The sequence below is a fragment of the Alosa pseudoharengus genome, unplaced genomic scaffold, assembly GCF_046254945.1.
Source record: "Alosa pseudoharengus isolate Yale_2024_CS ecotype anadromous, Long Island Sound unplaced genomic scaffold, YU_APseudo_1.1 YU_APseudo_1.1_scf_9, whole genome shotgun sequence".
NCBI lineage: Eukaryota > Metazoa > Chordata > Actinopteri > Clupeiformes > Clupeidae > Alosa > Alosa pseudoharengus.
The window spans coordinates 6,685,612-6,708,290 of NW_027468881.1; the positions used below are offsets into that span (position 1 = coordinate 6,685,612).

Sequence of the window (22,679 nt, forward strand, 5' to 3'; positions counted from 1 at the left end):
CTACTTTAGTCCAGCACGCTTCCTTCTCCAGGCCTGTGCTAAAGAGCTCCATGGTCCAGCTGACCCCAGACAAACCAGCCACTGGCTCAAACTGGGACAGTCTCTTGCGTAATCATCTGGGCAAATCTCTCCTGTTGGACAACATTTACTAAAATCGCAGGACCCTGGACCCTAGACTATGGCTTGAAGCTCAGGGTGCAATTCAAGTCACATCACCACTGCATGGATGGGCCAAAAGAGAGATCAGAGGAGAAAATAGATGACAAAAATAGAAGGTTCATCACATTCTTAACAGAGTTAAGACTATTTGAAGCAAGTGGCACCATCAGATATCTCTGAGATTTGTGTCCTGACATTTGTAGAATTCTGGGGTATTCTTACTCTGATGTGTTCATATGTTACTTCTGTGTGTAGTAACGGGGAGGGGTCCATACCATTGTGCATAACTGTGCCTTAGGCCTGTGTACCAGCAGGAAGGTCATACAGCCCGATGTTTAGGAAAATCCGAGGAACATCACTGATAACATGGGCCGAGGGAGACAGCATGTCGGCCTATTCGGGCTAGTATCTCCATCTGGACAGAACCGGTTTTTGTACACTGGTTGGAACCTGCCACATTGCCATGATTGACGTTTGTATGTTTTAGTATAACAGGCTTTGTCTTAGGTTTTGACTCTGAGACGGATCGAGGAAGCGACCCGAGGAGCATCTTCTGTCGGAAGGCTCAGCAGCCGCTTCTAATAACAACCACAACTGTTAGACTCGAGACTTAGCCTGTGTTCTGTTATTCATTATTGTACCATCTACAATAAATCATCCTCTAATCACCGATCCTGATCCCGCCGTCAAGCTTTATTGACCATTTTCAATACAGACATTAGAACTAAAACACAACACAACAACCAGAGAATCCTACACATAACTAAAACAGTGATAGTTTGATTTAACCAAGCTAAGCTTCCCCAGAAGATCCCTCCCATGATAATCAGCATTTTTCTTTTAATATTTATATACTTATATTACTTTTTCTGCTGTAAGTGCATGTTGTGTGTGATGTCTGTATGTTACTGAGACCTTGAACTTACCCTTGGGGATCAAGTATCTATCTATCTATCTATCTATCTATCTATCTAGCATGGGCCTAAATAATAGTGATGGCACATACCCTTACGCCTTGAGGTTACTGTAATAGGGTCTAAACATATAAGCTTCCTTCCTGTCTTCCTTCCGCTGAACTGGTAGAGGGAGAGACTGGTGGAGCAAGATGCTTACAGGACTGAGATCATTGGTTCAATTCCCATGCACCACACATACTCCCACTACTTATGAAAATGTACAGTGCATATGAGCTTTGAATAAAAGTGTCTGCTAAATGAATTAATGCAATGTGTATACCTGCCGTGGTTAGAACCATACCCAAGTGGATAACTTCTTGTTCTTGCTGCAGGCAAGATCTGAGAGTGTCAATTCCCAACAAGTCCCAAAGAATCAACCTCTCTTCCCACTGTTTCAACACTCTCATCAGTTTCACACACTCAGTGCAAGCATTTGGCACACAATACACACATACACACACACACACACACACACCCACACATACACACACAAACACATACACACCACACGCGCACACGCGCACACACACACACAAAGACTCTCCACTGCACACTCAGCCCATTTTGCTTCTGTTGTTTTACAAGCTGGCACAGACTGAGGATCATCAGTAAAGCGTGGCTTGTGTCTGTGTGCCAACAGCCGAGAGAGAGAGAGAGGGAGAGAGAGGGAGAGAGAGAGGGAGAGAGGGAGAGAGAGATGTCTCTATAGTACAGGAGGTAGATGCCACTGCTGTTTCTGCAGTGGTGAGTCATGATCCAACAGCTGAACCGCACCCATGGCAGCAGGAAGACGCTGGATGTGGAAATCAGCGGCGAACAAGAAAACAAGAAAACAAGAAAATATGGAGCACGGAACCTTGGAGTGGAAAAATACTCCTCGTTCAAACTGCAGTACCAGTACAAATCAAAAGATACATCAGCACCGCTGGCGTGAGAGAGAGAGAGAGAGAGAGAGAGAGAGAGAGAGAACTTCATGCCAGAGACCTCACAAGGGTTTGAAAATCCTAAAAGATTCTTAGTTTACATGACTAGTGATAATGACCTACAGCAGTGTTCATTCTCTGCAGGCTAGTACCAGGAGAAAAAGTGGGGATGCACCCTTCATACAGTACATCAATGTACAGATACAACACTGCAATATCACAACAGAAAGCAAGCAGACCCTAGGTGTATCAGCAGTTAGACCTCTCCCTGGGGTTATGCCGAGGACACCTAGTAGAAAAGGATGCTAACACGGAAGGCCAACTTTGCATAGCATTGCATTAAGGACATACTGTAGGCCTACATGGGCTCTTGGAAATAAGAACAATTCACATAGCAAACTACTTAAGTCTACTTTGATTTGTGTATAGCACACAGTGAGCCAAGCGGGATTAGTCATCACAGGTATTTTCAAGCACCCAAAGGTCGAAATGTCTTCTATTCATTCGGACACAACAGTTCTAGGAACACAGGTTTTTTTTTCTGTTTGCATTCGCACACACTAGGAACTCTGAAATGACTTGACACATTAGTAGCCCATGAAACAGACAGCATTGCTATTAAGAAACATTTACAAACTAAACGCTCATTGTATCAGAAAGCATTTAAAAAAGAATCAGCAGTGTTAATGAAAGTTCTTCTCATCTGTCCAGAAGGCTTTTGTTGCATTTTTAAAAATGGTGCTTCTGCCTTGGCATGCAAATCAGCCATGGTTCCTATGTAGATGGAAAAGATCCTACCCCAAAGTAGGAGCTTAAATAGTTATAGGAACTGCGGTCAGGAGAACTTTATCATTCCCAGTTCCACGCTGTCCGAATCCACGAAATTAGGGGTTCTAGAAACTGTATGTTCTAGGAACTGCAAAAAGTTCCTCCGGTGTTGTTCTCCATAGGTGGGAGCAGTAGTCTTCAGTTCTGCTCCCACCAACTTGAATGCCCTCATACAGCTTATATGCTACCTCCCGACTGTTGTGCTCCTCAGACGAACGACGGCTCTGCCACCGGTATGCTCAGGCCAATCCAAACTTTTCTCATTTGTTGTTCCTCGTTGGTGGAACGTGCTACCAGTTCCTACTAGAGCAGGGACATCCCTCTCCATCTTCAAAAAACTCCTGAAGACCCAGCTCTTCAGAGAATATCTCCTCTCATAGCACTACTTACAACTAGCCTTGCTAATTCTAGCACTCATCACCTAGCTAGAACTGACACTTGACTGTAAATTGATTTCATCCAATTTAAATAGTACAACATGGAAAATCATTGTGTGGTGGTCAGTGTTGATATTGTGGTGGGCCGCCACAAATAAGTCAATGTATGGGAAACACTGGTTCTGCATTTGCCACAGTGGTGCTTTCACATGTATTTAGCAGACATTCCAATTATTCTGGATCAAAGGCCATGAATGGAATCTACTCCATTCCATCAATCTACTCCAACATATCTCTCACTCTCCATTACAGTTTTTTTCAGTCGCTAACAAGCATTTGTCTAACCAGTTGTCACATTTTCAAAACTCTAAACACAATTAGCACAGCATCGGTCTTTTGTGGCCATACCATTCACAAATTTCATGTCGTTTTCACACAATATGCAGTCAGTGAAAACATTTCCACAATGCTTACATTTTCTTAACAAACAGGCTATACCTCCCAACAAAATGATGGATTGTTTTTGCAGTATTTACAAATGTTAAAGGTCCAGTATGTAGGAAATAATGGAAAATAAACTGTAACCATTCCAAAAATGATCACCATATGTTGTCAGAGAGTAAGGAAACACGATGAATTGAAGTAATGGCTTATTTGACAACATTACTCTAACCCATAAAACCCCGTAAAACCCATGAAAAAAAATGAGTTACGGGGCGGAATCTCTTGGAATTTTCGTTTATGTTTTGAACGATTAATTCTAGAATAGCGTATTAATAATGGGCTAACGCGTCCTCCTATTTGTGTTGCCAAATTAGCAAAGGCCAACTGTCAACAGCTGTCAGTTGTAGCTAGTCATGAAAGCCTAGGAGAGGCAGGCAAATTTCCAAAATGAAAACAAGAAACAAATTAAGTGGACATTGGAGGAGCTTCCTGAGATGGTGACGTCTTCGTCAAACGAAGAATATCAAGTCTGACGCAGAGCTGGCCATATTTCTCCACAACAGGTAGCCTAGGCTAAACTTCATCTGCATCGCTAACTTCAGCTAAATATGTTACTTTGGTTAGAGAGGTATTTTTTGTTTTCACTGTTTCCGTAATGTGTAGCTGGGTCATGGTTGGAGAAACGTTAAAGCAGCTGCAGGTCAACTAACGTTAGCTAAGTCTTCATTAGCCTACATCTGGCAACCCAGAAGAGGCTCGCGTCTGGTAGTCTTGAGAACGTTCACCAGTGTTTTGATTTTGGCCTGCAGAAGGTTCGGTAACAATCCTACAAATCGCACCTTTAATTAATCTAAATTAATCGCATATATAATTTTTGCTGTGAAAGTATTTTAAATATTTAAATTCAAATGAATCATTGAATAATCAGCATTAGTGACATTAAAGTTCAAAAACTCTTTTATTATTATTTTCACTGTTCAAATAATGGCCATAATAATCTATGATATGACCTAATATGCTGAGGAAATAAATTCAACAGTGCTTCGGGAAGTTCAAGTTTTTTCACATACAAGGCATTTCAGGCCACAGATATAACCTAGGGGACACAATGAAAACTAGATGTACCGCATAGCGGTACAAAATATGACCGCCGCTCAGTCCTGTCCATTCCGCGAAAATAAATCATATTAATGAATTTGTCTCCATCTTCTACTCCATCCCCCACTCTTGAAACTTTTGTGTATGCTTGTTTGGAATGTGTGTTTGCACACATTCCGCACACAAAGTAGCCTACTGGCGCTGCAAAGGTGAATAGATTTGTTTCTGGGCCAAAAAATGTGTAGCATTGTTATAAAACCTTTAAAATCTCTAAACAATCACAAGTAGGGCTGTTCATCACAGTCCATCCATTGCAACTGGACTGATGAAAGGTACACCTGTAGGCTACATTGTATTTGGGAAAAGCAGAAGGTAGCAGCATAATGTATTTATTTATTTATTATTAAACAAAACAATCCCTGTCAGTTCCATGCAGTTTTCAACAGCTATCAAGAAGAGAGGTCATGTCATGGATTTTTGTGAATGTTTCTTCTTCTACATATGCATAAATTTAGTCATCTAGTTCAAATTATATTCAGCTTTATTGTCAATGCACAAATTAAATACCAGTAGTCTAAAACAAAATGCCGTTTTACCCAGTGGTGCAAATAACTGACATGTCCAAAAGGGCCTTCATGAAATGCGTTGCGAGACTGTTCATACACATTTTAACGGGCAAAGTTGAAGAGTATGAAGGTATATTGGGTGCAAAAGTGGCGAGCACATTTAACTGCAGATTTTGCATGTGCACACTAAAGTCGTAAATGTGTAACAGTAAAGTTGAAGTTGTACATATTTTTTTATATCTTGTTAACACAAAATAGGGGCTACGGGTTCACAAATCCTTTTTACAGGTACACAAATCCTATCCTGTGAGTCACAACTTTCAAGAGTCATGCACTCGACACTTTTGCTCCAAACGTTGCAGCGCAGTTGGTGCGAATCACATTTGCACATCCGTGTTTCATAATCTGAGAACATGCACAACATTCGTGCATTTGTAAACCCAAATGTGAACTAATGCATCCGAAGTTGTGCATCTGTGAAATAATTTCTCATTAATAAAATTCTACAGATCGCTTTGATTTTCTTGCACGACTACAAGTCAATTGATACAAGTGCTCGAATCTGCTTCTACGAGTGACGAGTGACTTTTGCTCCTGGCTAGGTGATATAATAGGAGCAAAAAGATCTGTATGTGTGCACGTCGAGCGAATCGATCGAGAAAACAAGGCGGCCGGATCTGGATCCAGGATCGCTCTCAGACTACCATTGCCTGCTCATAAGGTAAGTAACATGATAATAATATGAAGAAAGTTATCTTGTTTGTTGGTTTACATTATCATGACAGCTATGTTTAGCTTAGCTTACCTGCTTGCTAAATCCTCCAGTGCCAGATCAAGCTAGCTAGCTATCGCTAGATAAATAACTAGTTTAGAAGTACAGAAATATAACACTGCCCGTCCAAAATCGTTAGGACACATAATCTGACTCCTTGCTTGCTCCTGGCTAGGCTAGGTGATATAATAGGAGCAAAAAGATTTGTATGTGTGCACGTCGAGCAATTGATCGAGAAAACAAGGCGGCCGGATCTGGATCCTGGATCGCGCGCAGACTACCATTGCCTGCTCATAAAGTAAGTAACCTCAGCATGTTTCCTTATCAATGAAGGACACACGATTTATAGTTTTTCTTTGCACAAAGCGAGGAAAAAATATTTGTTGCGGTGTGTTCGAAAATTGAACGATTGTGTCAGATTATGTGTCCTAACGATTTTGGACGGGCAGTGTTATATTTCTGTACTTCTAAAACTAGTTATTTATCTAGCGATAGCTAGCTAGCTTGATCTGGCACTGGAGGATTTAGCAAGCAGGTAAGCTAAGCTAAACATAGCTGTCATGATAATGTAAACCAACAAACAAGATAACTTTCTTCATATTATTATCATGTTACTTACCTTATGAGCAGGCAATGGTAGTCTGAGCGCGATCCTGGATCCAGATCCGGCCGCCTTGTTTTCTCGATCGATTCGCTCGACGTGCACACATACAAATCTTTTTGCTCCTATTATATCACCTAGCCAGGAGCAAAAGTCACTCGTCACTCGTAGAAGCAGATTCGAGCACTTGTATCAATTGACTTGTAGTCGTGCAAGAAAATCAAAGCGATCTGTAGAATTTTATTAATGAGAAATTATTTCACAGATGCACAACTTCGGATGCATTAGTTCACATTTGGGTTTACAAATGCACGAATGTTGTGCATGTTCTCAGATTATGAAACACGGATGTGCAAATGTGTTTCGCACCAACTGCGCTGGAACGTTTGGAGCAAAAGTGTCGAGTGCATGACTCTTGAAAGTTGTGACTCACAGGATAGGATTTGTGTACCTGTAAAAAGGATTTGTGAACCCGTAGCCCCTATTTTGTGTTAACAAGATATAAAAAAATATGTACAACTTCAACTTTACTGTTACACATTTACGACTTTAGTGTGCACATGCAAAATCTGCAGCTAAATGTGCTCGCCACTTTTGCACCCAATATACCTTCATAGAAGAGCTGTCCGTTATTGTTTGTGCAAATAATATGCTGATTCATGTTCCCTTGCATTTTGCAACTATGAGGTGCATGGTTAAGCTCAATCTTTTGACTTTCACCCAGCCTAGTCCATGGTATGCGCCCGATAGAAATATTGTTTAATTTTGCGATTGAGATATCCACGCACTGGCGCCCCCCCTGCGACGTGTTCGCCCCCCGGTTTCAGAGCTAAATGCAAAAATGCATAGAGGGAGTTATGACAAAACCGTGACTGTTAACTATAAGCTATATAAGGTAGGCCCTATGCTAGGCCTATTATACAACACTTGTCACTAGGCTATTCTAGCGACCCAAATAAAATCTCCTTTGGAACCAATGGCTTACACCTTACAGTATCAAGCTGCCACCTCTTGGCGAATCACGGAAAGGGCGAATGAAGTGGACACTTCTAAATGGAACCCAACCCACTGTACAGTAGCTCAAGGTCTGTGGCTAAAGCAGCCATAATGAAAGCGTTATCATTGTTTGGATACTTCACACACACGTGTTTTTTAATCGCATAGACTAACTACCAAGCTGGAATCACATCGACTCCCCTCTCACACCCTAAACACGCACTTCGAACAAACAAAAAGCGCCTCAGTCTCACGGAATAGCCATAGGCAAAACTGTATCTGACCGGTGTAACATTGGTACTAAATCATCCATCGCAAAGAATGATTTTTGTAGCACGTGCAACAAATATGTGTAGGTACAGCCCTGCCCTGAATACATCTCAACGTGCGCTCTAAAACATCTGGTTTAAATGGAGATGTAGATAATCACGGGTGCGTTAATAAATCTACATTGCGGCGAGTTGACACAAATTATTCACTTTGACGAATTTATGTAGTTTCAGTTACTTTACTTTGAGCCATGCTCTTCCTTACTTGAATCACCTTTGAAAATAGAGGATTGAAGTAGCCTAGTGTAGAAGTAGTGTTTGGGAATGAACGTTGACTCAGATGCTTTTTGAGAACTTGAGCAGAAATGTCCCAGCGGTGTTTAGGATGCATCATAGACAGGTTATCTTTCAGGTAGCCTATATATTTTCCATTAAAAAACCATCACGTAGCGAACGTGTTGTGGCTAACTCACTTAGCTCCTGTTAGTAGCCTAGGTTATGGTCATAAGCAAATGAGATGACAGTTCAAAGATACAATTAGTGCTGTTATCGATTTGCTTGGTAGCCTATAAACGCATTTATGGTTTTCTACAAATACATCAATAATCAAATTGGCCTCCATCACTCAACCATGCTAACGGTAACATTATTTTACCTACGTTCTGCTATTGATGCTATTGATAGGATTAACGTAGCCTATACCTGCAGTAAAAAACAAGCATGTCCGATAAACATTCTCAGATTTATTTCGGCTTCAAGAGGAAATGGGAATTACATGTCATGCAGAAATCATCCTACCCTTAGACGTTCTCTGCGGTAAACTACTGTAGCCTACAGTCTTGTCCTTGTAGGAAGCATAGTGTCTTTCCAACCCACTTTAGATTAACTTCCAACAAAATTACGTCTCACTGCAACGATGCGCCATCTAGTGGACAAACGACTACATGACGCCAATACTGGAAATGCAGCCAAATTATTATTATGATGAATATTTGGTTTTCCTTTAATCCTACTGAATTTGTAATTATGTATCGGCCGTTCTCATTGCCGATACTGATGGTATACGTGCCTGTGTGTGTGCGTGTGTATATGTGTGCACCACCATCTACAGGCCAATGAGTGTACAGTCACTAAATATACACATAACTTAATTTTTTAGACCCCCCCCCCATGGATGAAATTCTACGAAACTTGGCATACCCCCAGAGAATGTCAGGTTAATCATACACATACAATTTGGGGCAGTTCTGAACGTCTTTACTGAAGAGAGGGGCGATTAAAGCAGAATGATATTGCATTTTCATTTTTTACCGGGGGGGTGCAAATCATAAATGAGTGATTATGGGCTAGGTTGATGTGGGTCCTTGAGACCAACATACCATAACATTTTCGTCATCCTCGGTGCCACGGTTCAGGTAGTTATTTTTTGGGTTTCGGGGGGCCCAGCGCGGAGGGGGAGTGGCCCCCGGGGACCAAACGAAATTTTTCCGTAAAAGTCTAGTGGGGCTACATACCCACCAAATTTCATGTGCCCCGGTGTTTCGGTGCCCCGGGTATCGTTGACCAAAATTTCAGGAAGTAGATGACGGAAGAAAAAAAAAAAAAAAAAAAACTTTGACAATCCCTATATGACCGCTTCGCTAGCGGCGGTCATAATAAATTAACACTCCCCTCAATGTCAACACTTATTTCTTTGCATTGATGTGCGACTATAGAGTTGATGAACTCCGGTGATATGCAAATTCCTTGCTGCAGACATTGCAGAGGATTTATTTTCAACACTTTATTTTTATCAACACCATCAGGCCATTTTTTAAAAGTAAATGTTCCATTCAATGATCCAGGCAGCACATTTTCTTCTCTCTCCTTCATTTTACAGTCTAATTTTTTACTGAATAGAATGGCTCGGGGTCAAAGGTCATACGGAATCTATTAATCTGCACAAATTTTTTTAATCAGTTATTTTTTCTCAAATTAATTAATCGAAATTAATCAGTTATTTTGACAGCCCTTCTCACAGGCCCATGTGTGTCTACTGTACATGTTGCCGATTAAACAAAACAGAACCAAAATAGACTACAGAAAGGAGAGATAAAATGACCAAAAGTGGACATCCATTCTTTTGATATATTACAGTTTTTTTCAATCGCTAACAAGCGCTTACCCATACTTTTTCTAAACTCTTAACACAGACTCGCACCTACAAAACACAATTGGCCAAATGGATAATTTTCTTCTCAAAAACACATTTTGTTAAATATATACTAACACATCTTTCTCTGCACACACTAACTTTACCAAAACACTGGAAATCTGACTCAAAATGAAATTATTCTGTCAAAGAATAACACTTGTTTTCACTTCACAAGGTACATGCAGTCAATCAAAGTACACCAGGTTTCCAAATACTGGCTAATTGTTGATATTACAAAAACGGCATAGACTTTTATGTTTCAGTTTAAAGGGTATTTGCATGCAAAACATGCAATCCACCGTTTTTTACACTAAATTTCTTGGTTGGGAGCTGTATGTCCACATGTAATATTCACATTCAAAAGCATTCCAGTGAAAAGCAAATCAGTTTTTTTCCCTTTACTGTTTACTACAGGAGGTACAGAAATACTGTTTACAGTATGATAGAACAGAAAAAGTTGTACAGTATTGCTTACAGTGAACAAAATATCCATGAAAATTACTGTATCTAATCTCTGCGATCTTCAGGGTTAGGCTACATGTTTTCATCAACATCGCATCTGATATTACAGTATCCAAGGCGAGGCTAAAACCACTTGGCAGCAGAAGCAGAGGTTTTTATACTGTATCTAAGGTTTGGAATATTTTGCTATTGTGGGATGTTGTATGTAATTAATTAGATAATTTTTTTTAATCGATTGACAGCCCTAATATATATATATATATATATATATATATATATATATATATATATATATATATATATATATATATATATATATATATATATATATATATTATATATAGCTGTGCTGTGTATATATATATATATAGTATATAAAGCTGTAACTGTCTACTGTGGTATGTGTACCACCGGTGGTACGCGAGCTTCCACTAGGGGTGGAAGGGCAATGTTGGAAAGCGAGCTTCCACTAGGGGTGGAAGGGCAATGTTGGAAAGGTGTTACAAATGTTTTTTTGTTTAATCTTAAGCCTATGTTCTCTTTGTTCTTTGTGTTTCATAATGTTGTTTTCCACACTGTTTTTTAGTGTGAGTGTGAGAGCTCATAGACCAGTTGCACATTTTGATTTTGTTATTTGTTACCATGTAGGGCAGCTAATTAAACATGACGCCTTGAATGCGTCAGTAGAATGTGTTACGTTTTTATGTGTCGGATGGTGGGGGTACGTGAGCCGAGTCAGGATGTAGGTGGTGGTACACGGGGGAAAAAGTTTGGGAACCGCTGGTCTAAGATATCCACTGCTACTGGTCCAGATCTGACCCTGTTTTGGAGAAAATCTGGTTCATCAACACCAGAAAACATGTTTGTAAACATTCAGAGATTTGCCTTTTGCCTTTCCCTTTGAAATTTTGAACTGGTATATCCAAGATCTAATCCAAATTTGGATCAGCCTAAACACATAGCATCTGGTGGTTGTTCCACCATGACCCACACAATCAGAAACAATGTGTGAGGCAAGCAGGAGAGAGAAAAAAACAGAGAGAGAGAGAAAGGTTGTTTGAAGGAGTTAACTGCATAGGCAGGAGAGGAAGGCCTAATAGCTCTAATGAATATTTCAGCATCTGCAATATTCTGGGGGAAAATTGAAACTGCCATCGACCAACTGAGCACCACAATTAATATCCCTCCCGTTCGACATCAAAAATTCTGTTCTTTGTTCTCGCTTTGCACTGATTCTAATAACACATTTTTCCATTCCTGCATGCTGGATGGCCATGGTGATGGTAAGAGTAACAACATGGAAGACACTCCCTCTGACTACACACACGTGTGCAGTTTCGAGGATGCCTGGACACTTCTGCCCTGTCCTGAAAACTGGTTGAGGACATAAAATGACTGACAATGACTGAATGCTTAGTGAATATTGTATATGATCTAAAAATAGAAATTTGACATACTCATGGATAAGGTTGGAGAGAACAGTCTTTGTTTTCCTGGCATGTATCATATAGTTGCTACTACCGCATCATGAGACCGTCATTGGCAGAACCTTCAAGGGCTTGAGACTGAATTAATGGAGAAGGGAAATAATGTACAGTTTTAAACTGAATAATGAGTATTAAACTGAGTATTACCCCTTTCGTTCCAACAAGAAATTGTGAATGTCATATGGATGATGCGTGTGTGACAGTTGAGGTGCATAAGAAACCTCCAGACCACCTCAATTTATCTTAACCTCATTTTTTTCTCCCCTTATCCTTCCTCCAGTTTTCAAGATTTTTTTAAATAACACAAAATATCTCTCCCTGCTGCTAGCCTGGCTGACCTGAAAACATTAATTAAAAAACTGGGCTGAAACATATTTTTGTGCGGGCATGGCGCTGCAAACAACAACACTGCCCTCTGTTGGCCTTCTGGCGCAAATAAAACACAACCTCGTAGATGATGGAAGAGCACATCCAGGCCTGACTAAAATCAGTTTCCCAGAAATGGCTATAAATAACTTCATAATTATTCAGTTACTGTATAATAACATGTATTTCATAATATCTAAGGAGCCTGACCATACTTCAAATGTCCCAGTAAAATAAATAAGATGGCTAGGTTTTTATTGACCTGACATGTCAAGTCCATGCCACATCATACAGGTAGGCCTTGCAAAAACACGCATGACTAATACCCCCCCCCCCCCCCCCTTTCATGTTATCACCTTGATCACAGCTCTGTGCATTTTGCCATGGCCCTTCTGTCAGCTACAAAAGGGTAAATCTGCGCGTCATCACGCCAGTAAAAATTACATGTCATCCGGGTAATGAAGAGAAAAGAGCCTTACCTGTCGTTTGATGAAGCTAGACGTGGTGTCAGAGGAGGTGCTGCCATCCGAGCGTTTAAAACGACTCTTGCGCTTTGGCAACTTTCTGGGCAACTGAGGGGATTGAGAACCAACTGATTCAGAATTCAACATCCTGACTATAGCACACTTGGTTATGAAAAGAAGTACGGTTATGCTTAGTGGCTCATAAAATTATACATGTTAGGGAACATATGGTTCCAGTCGCAGTGTGTTGATTTCTGAGCTAATAAAGTGACAAGGTTTTTTCTGTCACTATTTTAAAAGTAGCCTAAATATAGGCCTACCGCATACGACTTAATCTACCTGAATTTACACCTCCTTCCAGCAGATTGACCTACTCGTAATAATTATCTCTCTTTGATGTTCTACGATCGGTTAATCCTGTATGGTGTTGCAATGGTAGGCCATTCAGGCGCAGGCTACAGGTGAGTTCTCGAACAAGTAGCCGTTTTAATAACGTGGCAGTTAATTCCGGGTGCAAGCTCTTTGAGCAAAAACACAGTCGCAGCTTTGTCTGACACTGAATTGCTTGTGGTCAAACCAAAACAGACCATATTGCTTAGTGTTATATTTAATAGACCCGGATAGTAAATTGAGGAAATTGCACAATGCAAGAGAAAAGGCCTTGGTTGCAATGTGAAATCATGGGTCGCAAAAAGATAGGCTACATATCTACCCTGAAATAGCTTACTATCAGCTGTATGTTTTCTATTTCCGTAATTCTAAATCTAATATTTCTTGGTAGATTTTAACACTGCGATGGCAAAACGTTACTTATCACATGTTGGTTTACCGCTGAGTTTGCATCGTTGCTGCAATCACTATAACGTATACAGGCGTAGGTTGGGAAACTATACGGCTTCGTTACAACAAGTAGGCTAGCGCGACATTAACCATTTTTGGTCGTAAAGTAGCAACATACTCGAGAAAAAGAATGTCCTTACCTGAAAATAGTGTGACTGGGAGCCGGTCTCTACACCAGACAGAGGGTCTGCGGAAGATTTGGACATTTTTACTTGCACCATCTATTTGGGAGCGCAGGGAGGCGGGTACATGGATTATTGGAAGAAATGGTGATACGAAATACATTGATATGCAGAATAAGACGGATGTAACGTAGTGGAGCTGTTTGTTTAGGTAAAGAGAGGGGCTTTGTGTCTACATCAACACAGCAAAATTACAGCGGTAGAAACGGCTGATACGGATGTAACCGCTTTGTTTTCGGGTTAAACTGTAGGCTACAATGTATCTGTTGCAGCGAATAGCCCACAGGGCTAGTCCGCGCAGCCGTGTGAATATGCGTCGCATCTCTCTCTCTCTCTCTCTCTCTCTCTCTCTCTCTCACACACACACTCATACACACACACACACGCACACACACACAACCATTCACACATACAGAGAGAGATAGCCTACCCTTTATTCCCAAAAAATCAACACTATATCGTAATGGAAGGGAACCCCACCTGTTTTCCTAGCTTTTTTACATTATGGCTCGGACAAAATAAATGAATGTGCTACATGTTCCTAAGGTTTGAGGAAACCTGAGGAAAGAAAAACAAAAAAAACGTTAAAAAAGAAAAATTCTAGGCCTAAATAATAGCCTAATTGTGGAAGTAGGATGCCAACTGGAGTGCCCTCAACTGGTAAATATATTGATAACATCTGACATATCTGTTGGATTCATCTCCTTTCTTTTTTTCTTTGTTGGCCGGGATATCAGTAGGAGTATAGGAGATAGTGGTGTATAGATAATGCAACTGTAGTTGAGATGCAATGTTAATTTAACTCCAAATATTGTTTAGACTATATGGCATACAGTAGGTCTGCTTTGTTTATGGCTAGACTTTATAAAAAATATACATGCTGTGTGATTTTTTAAATGGTCCACAAGGTAATTTCTGTGCCAACTTGTTTTCCATATGAAGATGTGAAAGATATGTATGCTACCTCTTCTCACTAAGCATCAACTCCAAGGTTGCCAATACCAGTTTAAAAAGATTGCTTGCTAACATTGACATCATTTTTGTTACTTTAAATAACTTTCTTTACCTCGGTAAAGAATTTTGTATTGCTCTTGGGTGCTCCTTGTTGGTGCCCCCCACCCAATCCCAATCCTCCCCCACCTTTTTTATGCAGCCCTTGCCACTTAATCTACTAAACCCCTCTTCTACTGCACTTTTTACCCCCCCCCCCATTAATGCACAAATAGGCTGACACCAGACATAATTTCACTGCATTTCTTACTTCCAGTAACTATATGCATGTGACAATAAACTTCCTTGCATCCTTGTATCCTTGTAAATCATCAGGACAAATGATCCAAATAGAATTTGTTGATGAGCCATATGTGCACTACACACACACATTGGTTTGGCAACAGCACTCTATGGCACTGTCACAAAGCTTGATATTGCATAGCGGTGTAATATGACTGGTGCTAAGTTACTCTTCTTACAGCAAGTCTTACATGCTTTCCCCTTGGTTGCTCAGTAATGGTTAAAACTCAAATGCTTGCTTATGTAAGTTACATAAAATGTTCATGTTGCATGTGTTCTAAAGCCACACTCATTGTCATTCACTACAAGGTCATAAACGTTTGTGCACTACCTCACTAAGACAAGTCTGCAACAAAAGACAAAGTATTCTTTGGTGACACCTAAATGTATGCCTGTATTTACATTGCACAAGTATTCTTCTGTCATTATGATATTACACGATGCTTTGTGGTAGGTTTTTTCCAAAAAAAAACTTGTGCTTGTGTGTGTATGCCCGTGTGTATGTGTGTGTGTGTGTGTGTGTGTGTGTGTGTGTACAGATTTGTGTGCAGTGCTTCACTAAAACAAGTCTGCAACAACAGACAAAATACTTGGACAACTCCCAAATATTTGTCTGTATACACATTGCACAAGTATGTGGGTGTGTCGGTGTGTCTGTATGGGTGTGGGTATGTATGCGTGCATGCATGCGTGTCTGTGTGAACAAACTATATGCTGCTTACAAACTGATTTAACGCACAGACACACATGCCTACATGTGGTGATCACCTGATGCATTGGTGAGGTTCAAGCAGCTATTGAAATTAGGCATGGAACTTGGCTTGCATCCAGAGGTTGCCATCTAGTGACCCTACATGACACATTTTGTGCAGTTCACACCTCTTCACAAGAAATTGCTGATTGAAGAGCCCGACTTTTCCATCTTTTCCATCTTGGCTTTTGGGTGGGCCAGTGCAGAGGTGGGTTGGCCCCCAAGGGTCAGAAGCCTCTATTCCTTATCAGCTAGGACTACATGCCCACCAAGTTTAATGCAACCCGGTGCGTCAGTGTGGGAACCATCTGTGAAAAAACACACAAAACAAAAACAGGAAAAAAAGTAAAATAAAAAACTTTTGACAAAACCTATATAAACACGCTGTGCTAGTAGCAGTCATAATGATTACAGACATGTTTTCTTTTAAAAGCTCTGCTTGCACATGACTTCCTCAAATCTGTGTGAAACTTTAGTCGATCCACCTCTTTATGTATGTAGCCCACTCCGGTTGTGAAGCATTCCAGTTTTATGCACACTGAGGTATAGGCTGCCCTCCTTCTTTGGTACCCCACCCTTGTGCTGCCTGTTGCTTTGATCTGTCATCTTTATAGGGCGCAGCCCCCTCTTTTCCTGTCTCTCCAGCTACAGATGTGGCAGAAGGCGAGGTAGTCTCTCATTTCTGGCCACAGTGGTGGTCCTTCTTGCATTTGGAAGGGGGTGAAGCCCTCTGTTAATGTTTTTGGGTGTAGCTATATGGAGGGGAGTAACTCCATAGTTAAAATATCTGCAAAAGTGCTGTGAAAACTACAACTCAACTGTTTTGAACTGCCCTTGTTGATCCTTTAGGGATATCACTTCAACCAATGGTAGTTCTCAATGCACATATTACTGTGTGTGTGTGTGTGTGCTTCTTGATCTGATGATATAGCTCTTTACACTCTTTACACAAAGGTGCCAAAGAATATGCAGGCCTACGACGCAAAACTGTCACGTCCGTAACGCCAACTAAATATGGATGTGACAGTTTTGCGCGGAATTGCCCTGGACCTCTTCTACATATTCTGAGAGGCGATTTTTAAAAGCGTCAATTTGAAGCACCTCTACTAGACAAAGCATGTATTTTAACCTAGCAAGGCTAGGCCCATTCAAAAGTGAACTGAGACCACAGAATATTTTACTATTTAAGAAGGCAATATGATTGATCCACCACAATCTAGTTAACCCTGCATTCACTGCCCAACAACGTGATGTTCCTGGGTTTCCAGGATTTCGGGTCAACATAAAAAAAACTAAAAAAAATCAAATTAAACTTGCTGATTAATGAGTTCAAGGAACCAGCTGTAGAATATCCATCCTTGTTTCAGCTCAAATTTTATTTTAAGTTCACGTTAAGATCTTAAAAATAGCCAAGGCTACTCAGTTTTTCTCCCCAATATAGCCTACTCTTATTATGACCGCCGCTAGCGAAGCGGTTATATAATGATTGTCAAAGTTTTTTTTTTTTCGTCATCTACTTACTGAATTTTTGGTCAACGATAGCCGGGACACCGAAACACCGGTGCACATGTAATTTGGTGGGTATGTAGCCCCACTAGACTTTTACGGAAAATTTTCGTTTCGTCCCCAGGGGCCACTCCCCCCGTGCTGGGCCCCCCGAACTGCAAGAAAAGCAGTTTTTCCTAAATAACTACCTGAACCGTGGCACTGAGGATGAAGAATATTGTATGGTATGTTGGTCTCAAGGGCCCACATCAACCTGGCCCATAATCACTCATTTGTGATTTGCACCCCCCCCCCAGTAAAAAATGAAAATGCAATATCATTCTGCTTTAATCGCCCCTATCTTCAGTTAAGATGTTAAGAACTGCACCAAATGTTATGTGTATGATTGACCTGGCATTCTCTGGGGGTATGCCAAGTTTCGTAGAATTTCATCCATGGGGGGGTCTAAAAAAATAGGTTATGTGTACATTTATTGACTCATTGGCCTGTAGATGGCGGTGCACACATATACACATGCACACACACACAGGCACGCACATACTATAGGTATTAGAACTGCCGATACATAATTACAAATTCAGTAGGATTAAAAGAAAGCCAAATATTCATTATCATCATCATCATGGCTGCATTTCCAGTATTGGCAATACGTAGTCGTTTGTCCACTAGATGGCGCATCATTGCAGTGAGACGTAATTTTGTTTCGTAAGTTAAAAGTGGGTTGGAAAAACAATGGACACTTCCTACAAGGACTGTAGTTTACCGCAGAGAACGTCTAATAAGGATAGGACGATGTTCACATGAAATGTAATTCCCATTTCTTCTTGAAGCCGAAATAAATCTGAGAATGTTTCTCGGACATGCTTGGTTTTTACTGCAGGTACGTTAATCTTATAATATCAATAAGGACCTTGGTACAATAATGTTACCGTTAGCGTTGGTTGAGTGATGAAGGCCAATTTGATTGCATTTGTAGAAAACTATAAATGCGGTTATACCAAGCAAATTGATAGCAGCACTGTAATTGTATCTTTCGACTGTCATTTGTTGCACGTGGTACAAAAATAATTCTGTGCAATGGAAGATTTACCAACGTTACGCCGGTCTGATACAGTTTTGCCTATACATGCGTGAGACTGACACCTGTTTATTTGTTTTAAGTGCGTGCAGGGTGTGAGAGGGGAATCGATGTGCTTTGATTCCAGCTTGGTAGTTGTAGTCTGTGAGATTAAAAAGCATGTGTGTGTGAAGTATCCAAACAATGACACCTTCATTTCATTATGGCTGCTTTAGCAACACACCTTAAGCTACTGTGTAGTGGGTCCCATTTAGAAGTGGCTACTTCATTCGCGCTTTCCTTGACTCATGGAGCTGCGTGAATTTTATTACAACTTTTCGCCACGATATGGCAGTTTAAGTCCGCTTGATACTGTAAGGCGTAAGCCATTGGTTTCCAAAGGAGATTTTATTTGTGTCGCCAGCCAGCATATGTTGTAAATAGGCCTACCTGTAGCTTAGGGAAGCTAACAGCTTTCTATTAGGATCTAGTTTGTTAGCTACAGTTTTGTCATAACTCCCTGATGCATTTTTGCATTTAGAATAGCCAGAGCGTGGATATCTCAATCGGAAAATTAGACAATATGGGGCGCCTATGGACTAGGCTGGGTGAACCCAGCCTGATCTGCCTGCTATTTATTTTTTGATTTCATAAAAGATTGAGCTTGGTCTGGTGAAAGCCAGACAAGTCATGGACCTCAGTTACACAATGCAAGGGAACATGAATCAGCCTATATTTGCACGAACAATAACGGACAACAGCTCTTCAACTTTGGCCTGTTAAAATGTGTATGAACAGTCTAGCGACGCATTTCATCAAGGCCCATTTGGACAGCATTTCGTTTGAACAGCATTTCGTTTCAGACTACTGTTACTTAATTTGTGCATTGACAATAAAGTATCACATGAACTAAAGATGACTAAAATCTTATGTAGAAGAAGAAACATGCACAAAAAATCCATCCATCCAAAAATGACCTTTGTTTTTGATAGCTGTTGAAAACGGCATGGAACTGACAGAGATGTTTTTGTTTATTAATTAATAAATAAATAAAAATATAACATTATGCTGATACCTTTTGCTTTTCCCAAATACAATGTAGCCTACAGGTCTAAGTGACCTTTCATCAATCCAGTTGCAATGGATGAACTGTGATGATATATATACACACACATACATACACAGCCTAAGCACGCATGTTAAACATTATGATGCTCTGGACCTTTGCTTGAGGAAATTTTCCGTAACTGGACCTCGCTGAAGATTAATTGAATACCCCTGCTTTAGGGTGACCATTGGTCAGGATTTCTAGACCTCTGTGTACTCCTTTTTGGGGCGTTTGTCCTCCTTTTCAGAATGTGGTGGTCACCCTATTTCAATGTATTTCTGCACAGAACCACTTGCAACAAGCGGAAAAAAATTGTCTTTTCTATTCTCTAGCGGAGTTGCGGTTGCAACATGATTTGAGCTACGCCTGAGGCACAGATATGATGGAGGCAATGTCGCTGCTCTAACCTGTTAACATAGGCGCTGAATGACCCCCCCCCCCCCTCCCTAATTGGAATAGGCCTATGGCCAGAAATTGAGGGGTGTCCTCATTTTGGCTAATTTGTCCTCACTTTTAGACACAACCTGCCCTGCTGGTTGGTGGTCACCCTATTTCTACTACATTATAGTACATATGTAGCCTCTACTTCCCCTTTTAAACACAAATTATGACTATCAACTGGTCTTTTCAATGTAATTCTGCACAGAACCACTCGTGTCAAGCGGAAAAAATAGGCGTCCCTTCTGTTCTCTAGCTGGGTTGTGGTTGCACTGTGGTTCAAGCCTAAGAGACCTGAAAGACCTAACATGATTTATTGTATAAGAGCCATTCATTAGGATGCCAGATAATTAGGCCTATTTACACAGTATACCACCTTGATCAGAACTTTTCAATATGCTAAATATTAAAACACATTTTACATTGTGTTTGTTAAAAAAGGATATCGGCCAATTTATCGTTTATCGTTTTTTTAAATCCACAAATATGGAAGTCGGTATCGGCCTTTAAAATCCTATATCAGTCGGGCTCTGCATATGAATTTAAAAGCAAAATTCGTCTTAAAGGTATGGTCTGTGATTATGGCAAAAGGTTGATAACATTTGAGCTCTTCCTCTTTCTCCCTTTCATGAGCTCCTGATGCAATGTGTGGAATGGTTGATATTGCACATGGAGTCTGCCTGAGGTTTTTTGAGCACAGCCGCACACAGAAAAACAGCAAGAGGACTGTGAGGAGCAATTTGGTGAAATTGACAAAAGATCTACAGGATTAGAATCATGTACTTTTAATTATATTAGGTCTATTTTATATTCACCTGTTTTCATATATTTTCACTTTTAGTTATTTTTCTTATTTAAAATTGTATTCATGTCATAATCGGTTTAATGCGTCAGACCTGAGAGTGACTCTGTGAATCAACTTTATGAAGCAAGATGTATCTTGAAACAAGACACAACAAGCAGCACTTAAAGCACCCCATGATGTGTGAATGGCCATTGGCACTTCCTGTCAATAAGGGCAGTCATATTGTGATGGGCTGCCTGTCAATCACCCTGGTGGGAGTGGAGCTGGCAGTTGTTAATCGTTAGACACTGAAGTCATCTGATCACAAGACATAATGGATCTGACAGTGGGAATAGTGAAGGGCTCTGTCAGTTAAGTGTGTGTGTGTGTGTGTGTCTGTATCTGTATCGTGTTGCAGAGAACAAAGAAAGTGAGGTGATGACAAAACCCAATAAGGTCAAAAACAAGTAGTCATCAGTGCTTCCTTTTAAACTTTAACCACAGTTAATACATTTTATTCCTTTTCTGTGTTAGGACAATGAATAACTTACCCACTTTGAGACATCCCTTTTTGTTGCTGTGTCTGTGTGAGTCTGAGACCATTGTTTCACTTGGTGTGGGAAATGCACTGATCACACAGTATCTCGGAGGACAGGCTCCTACCTTAGGACAACACTGTATGTGTTAAAACGGAAAAAAAAACCTGTTGCTCATGGAACAGATCCATTTGTCAGCGGAGTATTAGACAAATAGGGACATATTTACTTTAAGCTTTTTAATGTTTTTGCTTTGCTGGCGTGGCGATTCACCAACTGCCATCTTTGATCACACTTAGGCCTACGGCAGCCATACTGGTGCTCTCGCTGCTCTAGTCTAGTCTATCTAGTCTATCAGTGTGTCCAAACAAATCATACATCGCACCATGTTGAGTCTTCCAAGTAGATTAGTCTAAACATAAATAAACTGAAAAAGACCATTTTGTGTTGATTTTTTTTCTTGTGCTTGGCTTTCTGTCATCTGTTATTTAAGAAGTGGGTGTGTTCCACAATCTGGAATATTTGGACATGATTTGCTCTATTTAGGGGATTGTTTTCGGGAAGATCACTCCACATGCGAGCGCCCATGTGCCTCCCATCTGTGACTGTGGGAAAGTCGGTCCAGCAATTATACGATAGTTGACAGTTTTGTTTTCTCTCAAGCGGCCATTCCCACCCATCACTTCGCTCATAAAAACACAGTCAATCTATGCACTCTCTGCACTTGTGGCTTTAGAATAGAAGTCAGGTTTTGTTGACTGAGAAACACAAATTCTAACCAGGCTAGTCATTCAAATAGCAGATGACATGCTAGCTATTCACACTTGTGAAACAAATATTTGATTTGAATGACCTAAAAGCCAGACCCTTGTACTCTACGTAACTCTATCTGTTGAAGTGGCTTTGCTACTCGTCAGATTTACAATGGCAACAGCTGACACCTTTATGAGTGCTATATGATTGGATCGATAAAACTATCTAAGCTTGTATTCGGTTGCTATAACACTCTCCCCCTATTAAAAGACGTGTTTCTTAGGGCAGTTTATGTTACTAAGGTGCAAAACAATATGTCCTTGTTTGATTTAGATAACCTGTAACCTATAACCTGTATTATCAATAGTGCTGAGTGGTTTGATACAGAAGGCAGGCCGAAAGTTATAATACCCCAAGATACACTCCGTCTAGTCCTTGTGAAGTGCTGTGCTACAAATCAGTGTCAGGT

The 22,679-nt window shown here is 40.5% G+C and overlaps 1 protein-coding gene across 1 annotated transcript in view; it reads right to left on the reverse strand.

The window, feature by feature from the left end:
• Positions 1-14,190, reverse strand: part of cacnb3a (calcium channel, voltage-dependent, beta 3a) — a 38,059-nt gene extending 23,869 nt beyond the window's left edge. The window contains exons 1-2 of the mRNA XM_076277209.1: positions 13,943-14,190; positions 12,978-13,070 (exon numbers count right to left, since the gene is read on the reverse strand). Coding sequence (XP_076133324.1) covers positions 12,978-13,070; positions 13,943-14,023 — 174 coding nt within the window. The 5' untranslated portion in view covers positions 14,024-14,190. The remainder of the gene's footprint in view (positions 1-12,977; positions 13,071-13,942) is intronic.
• Between the last annotated feature and the right edge of the window lie 8,489 nt (positions 14,191-22,679).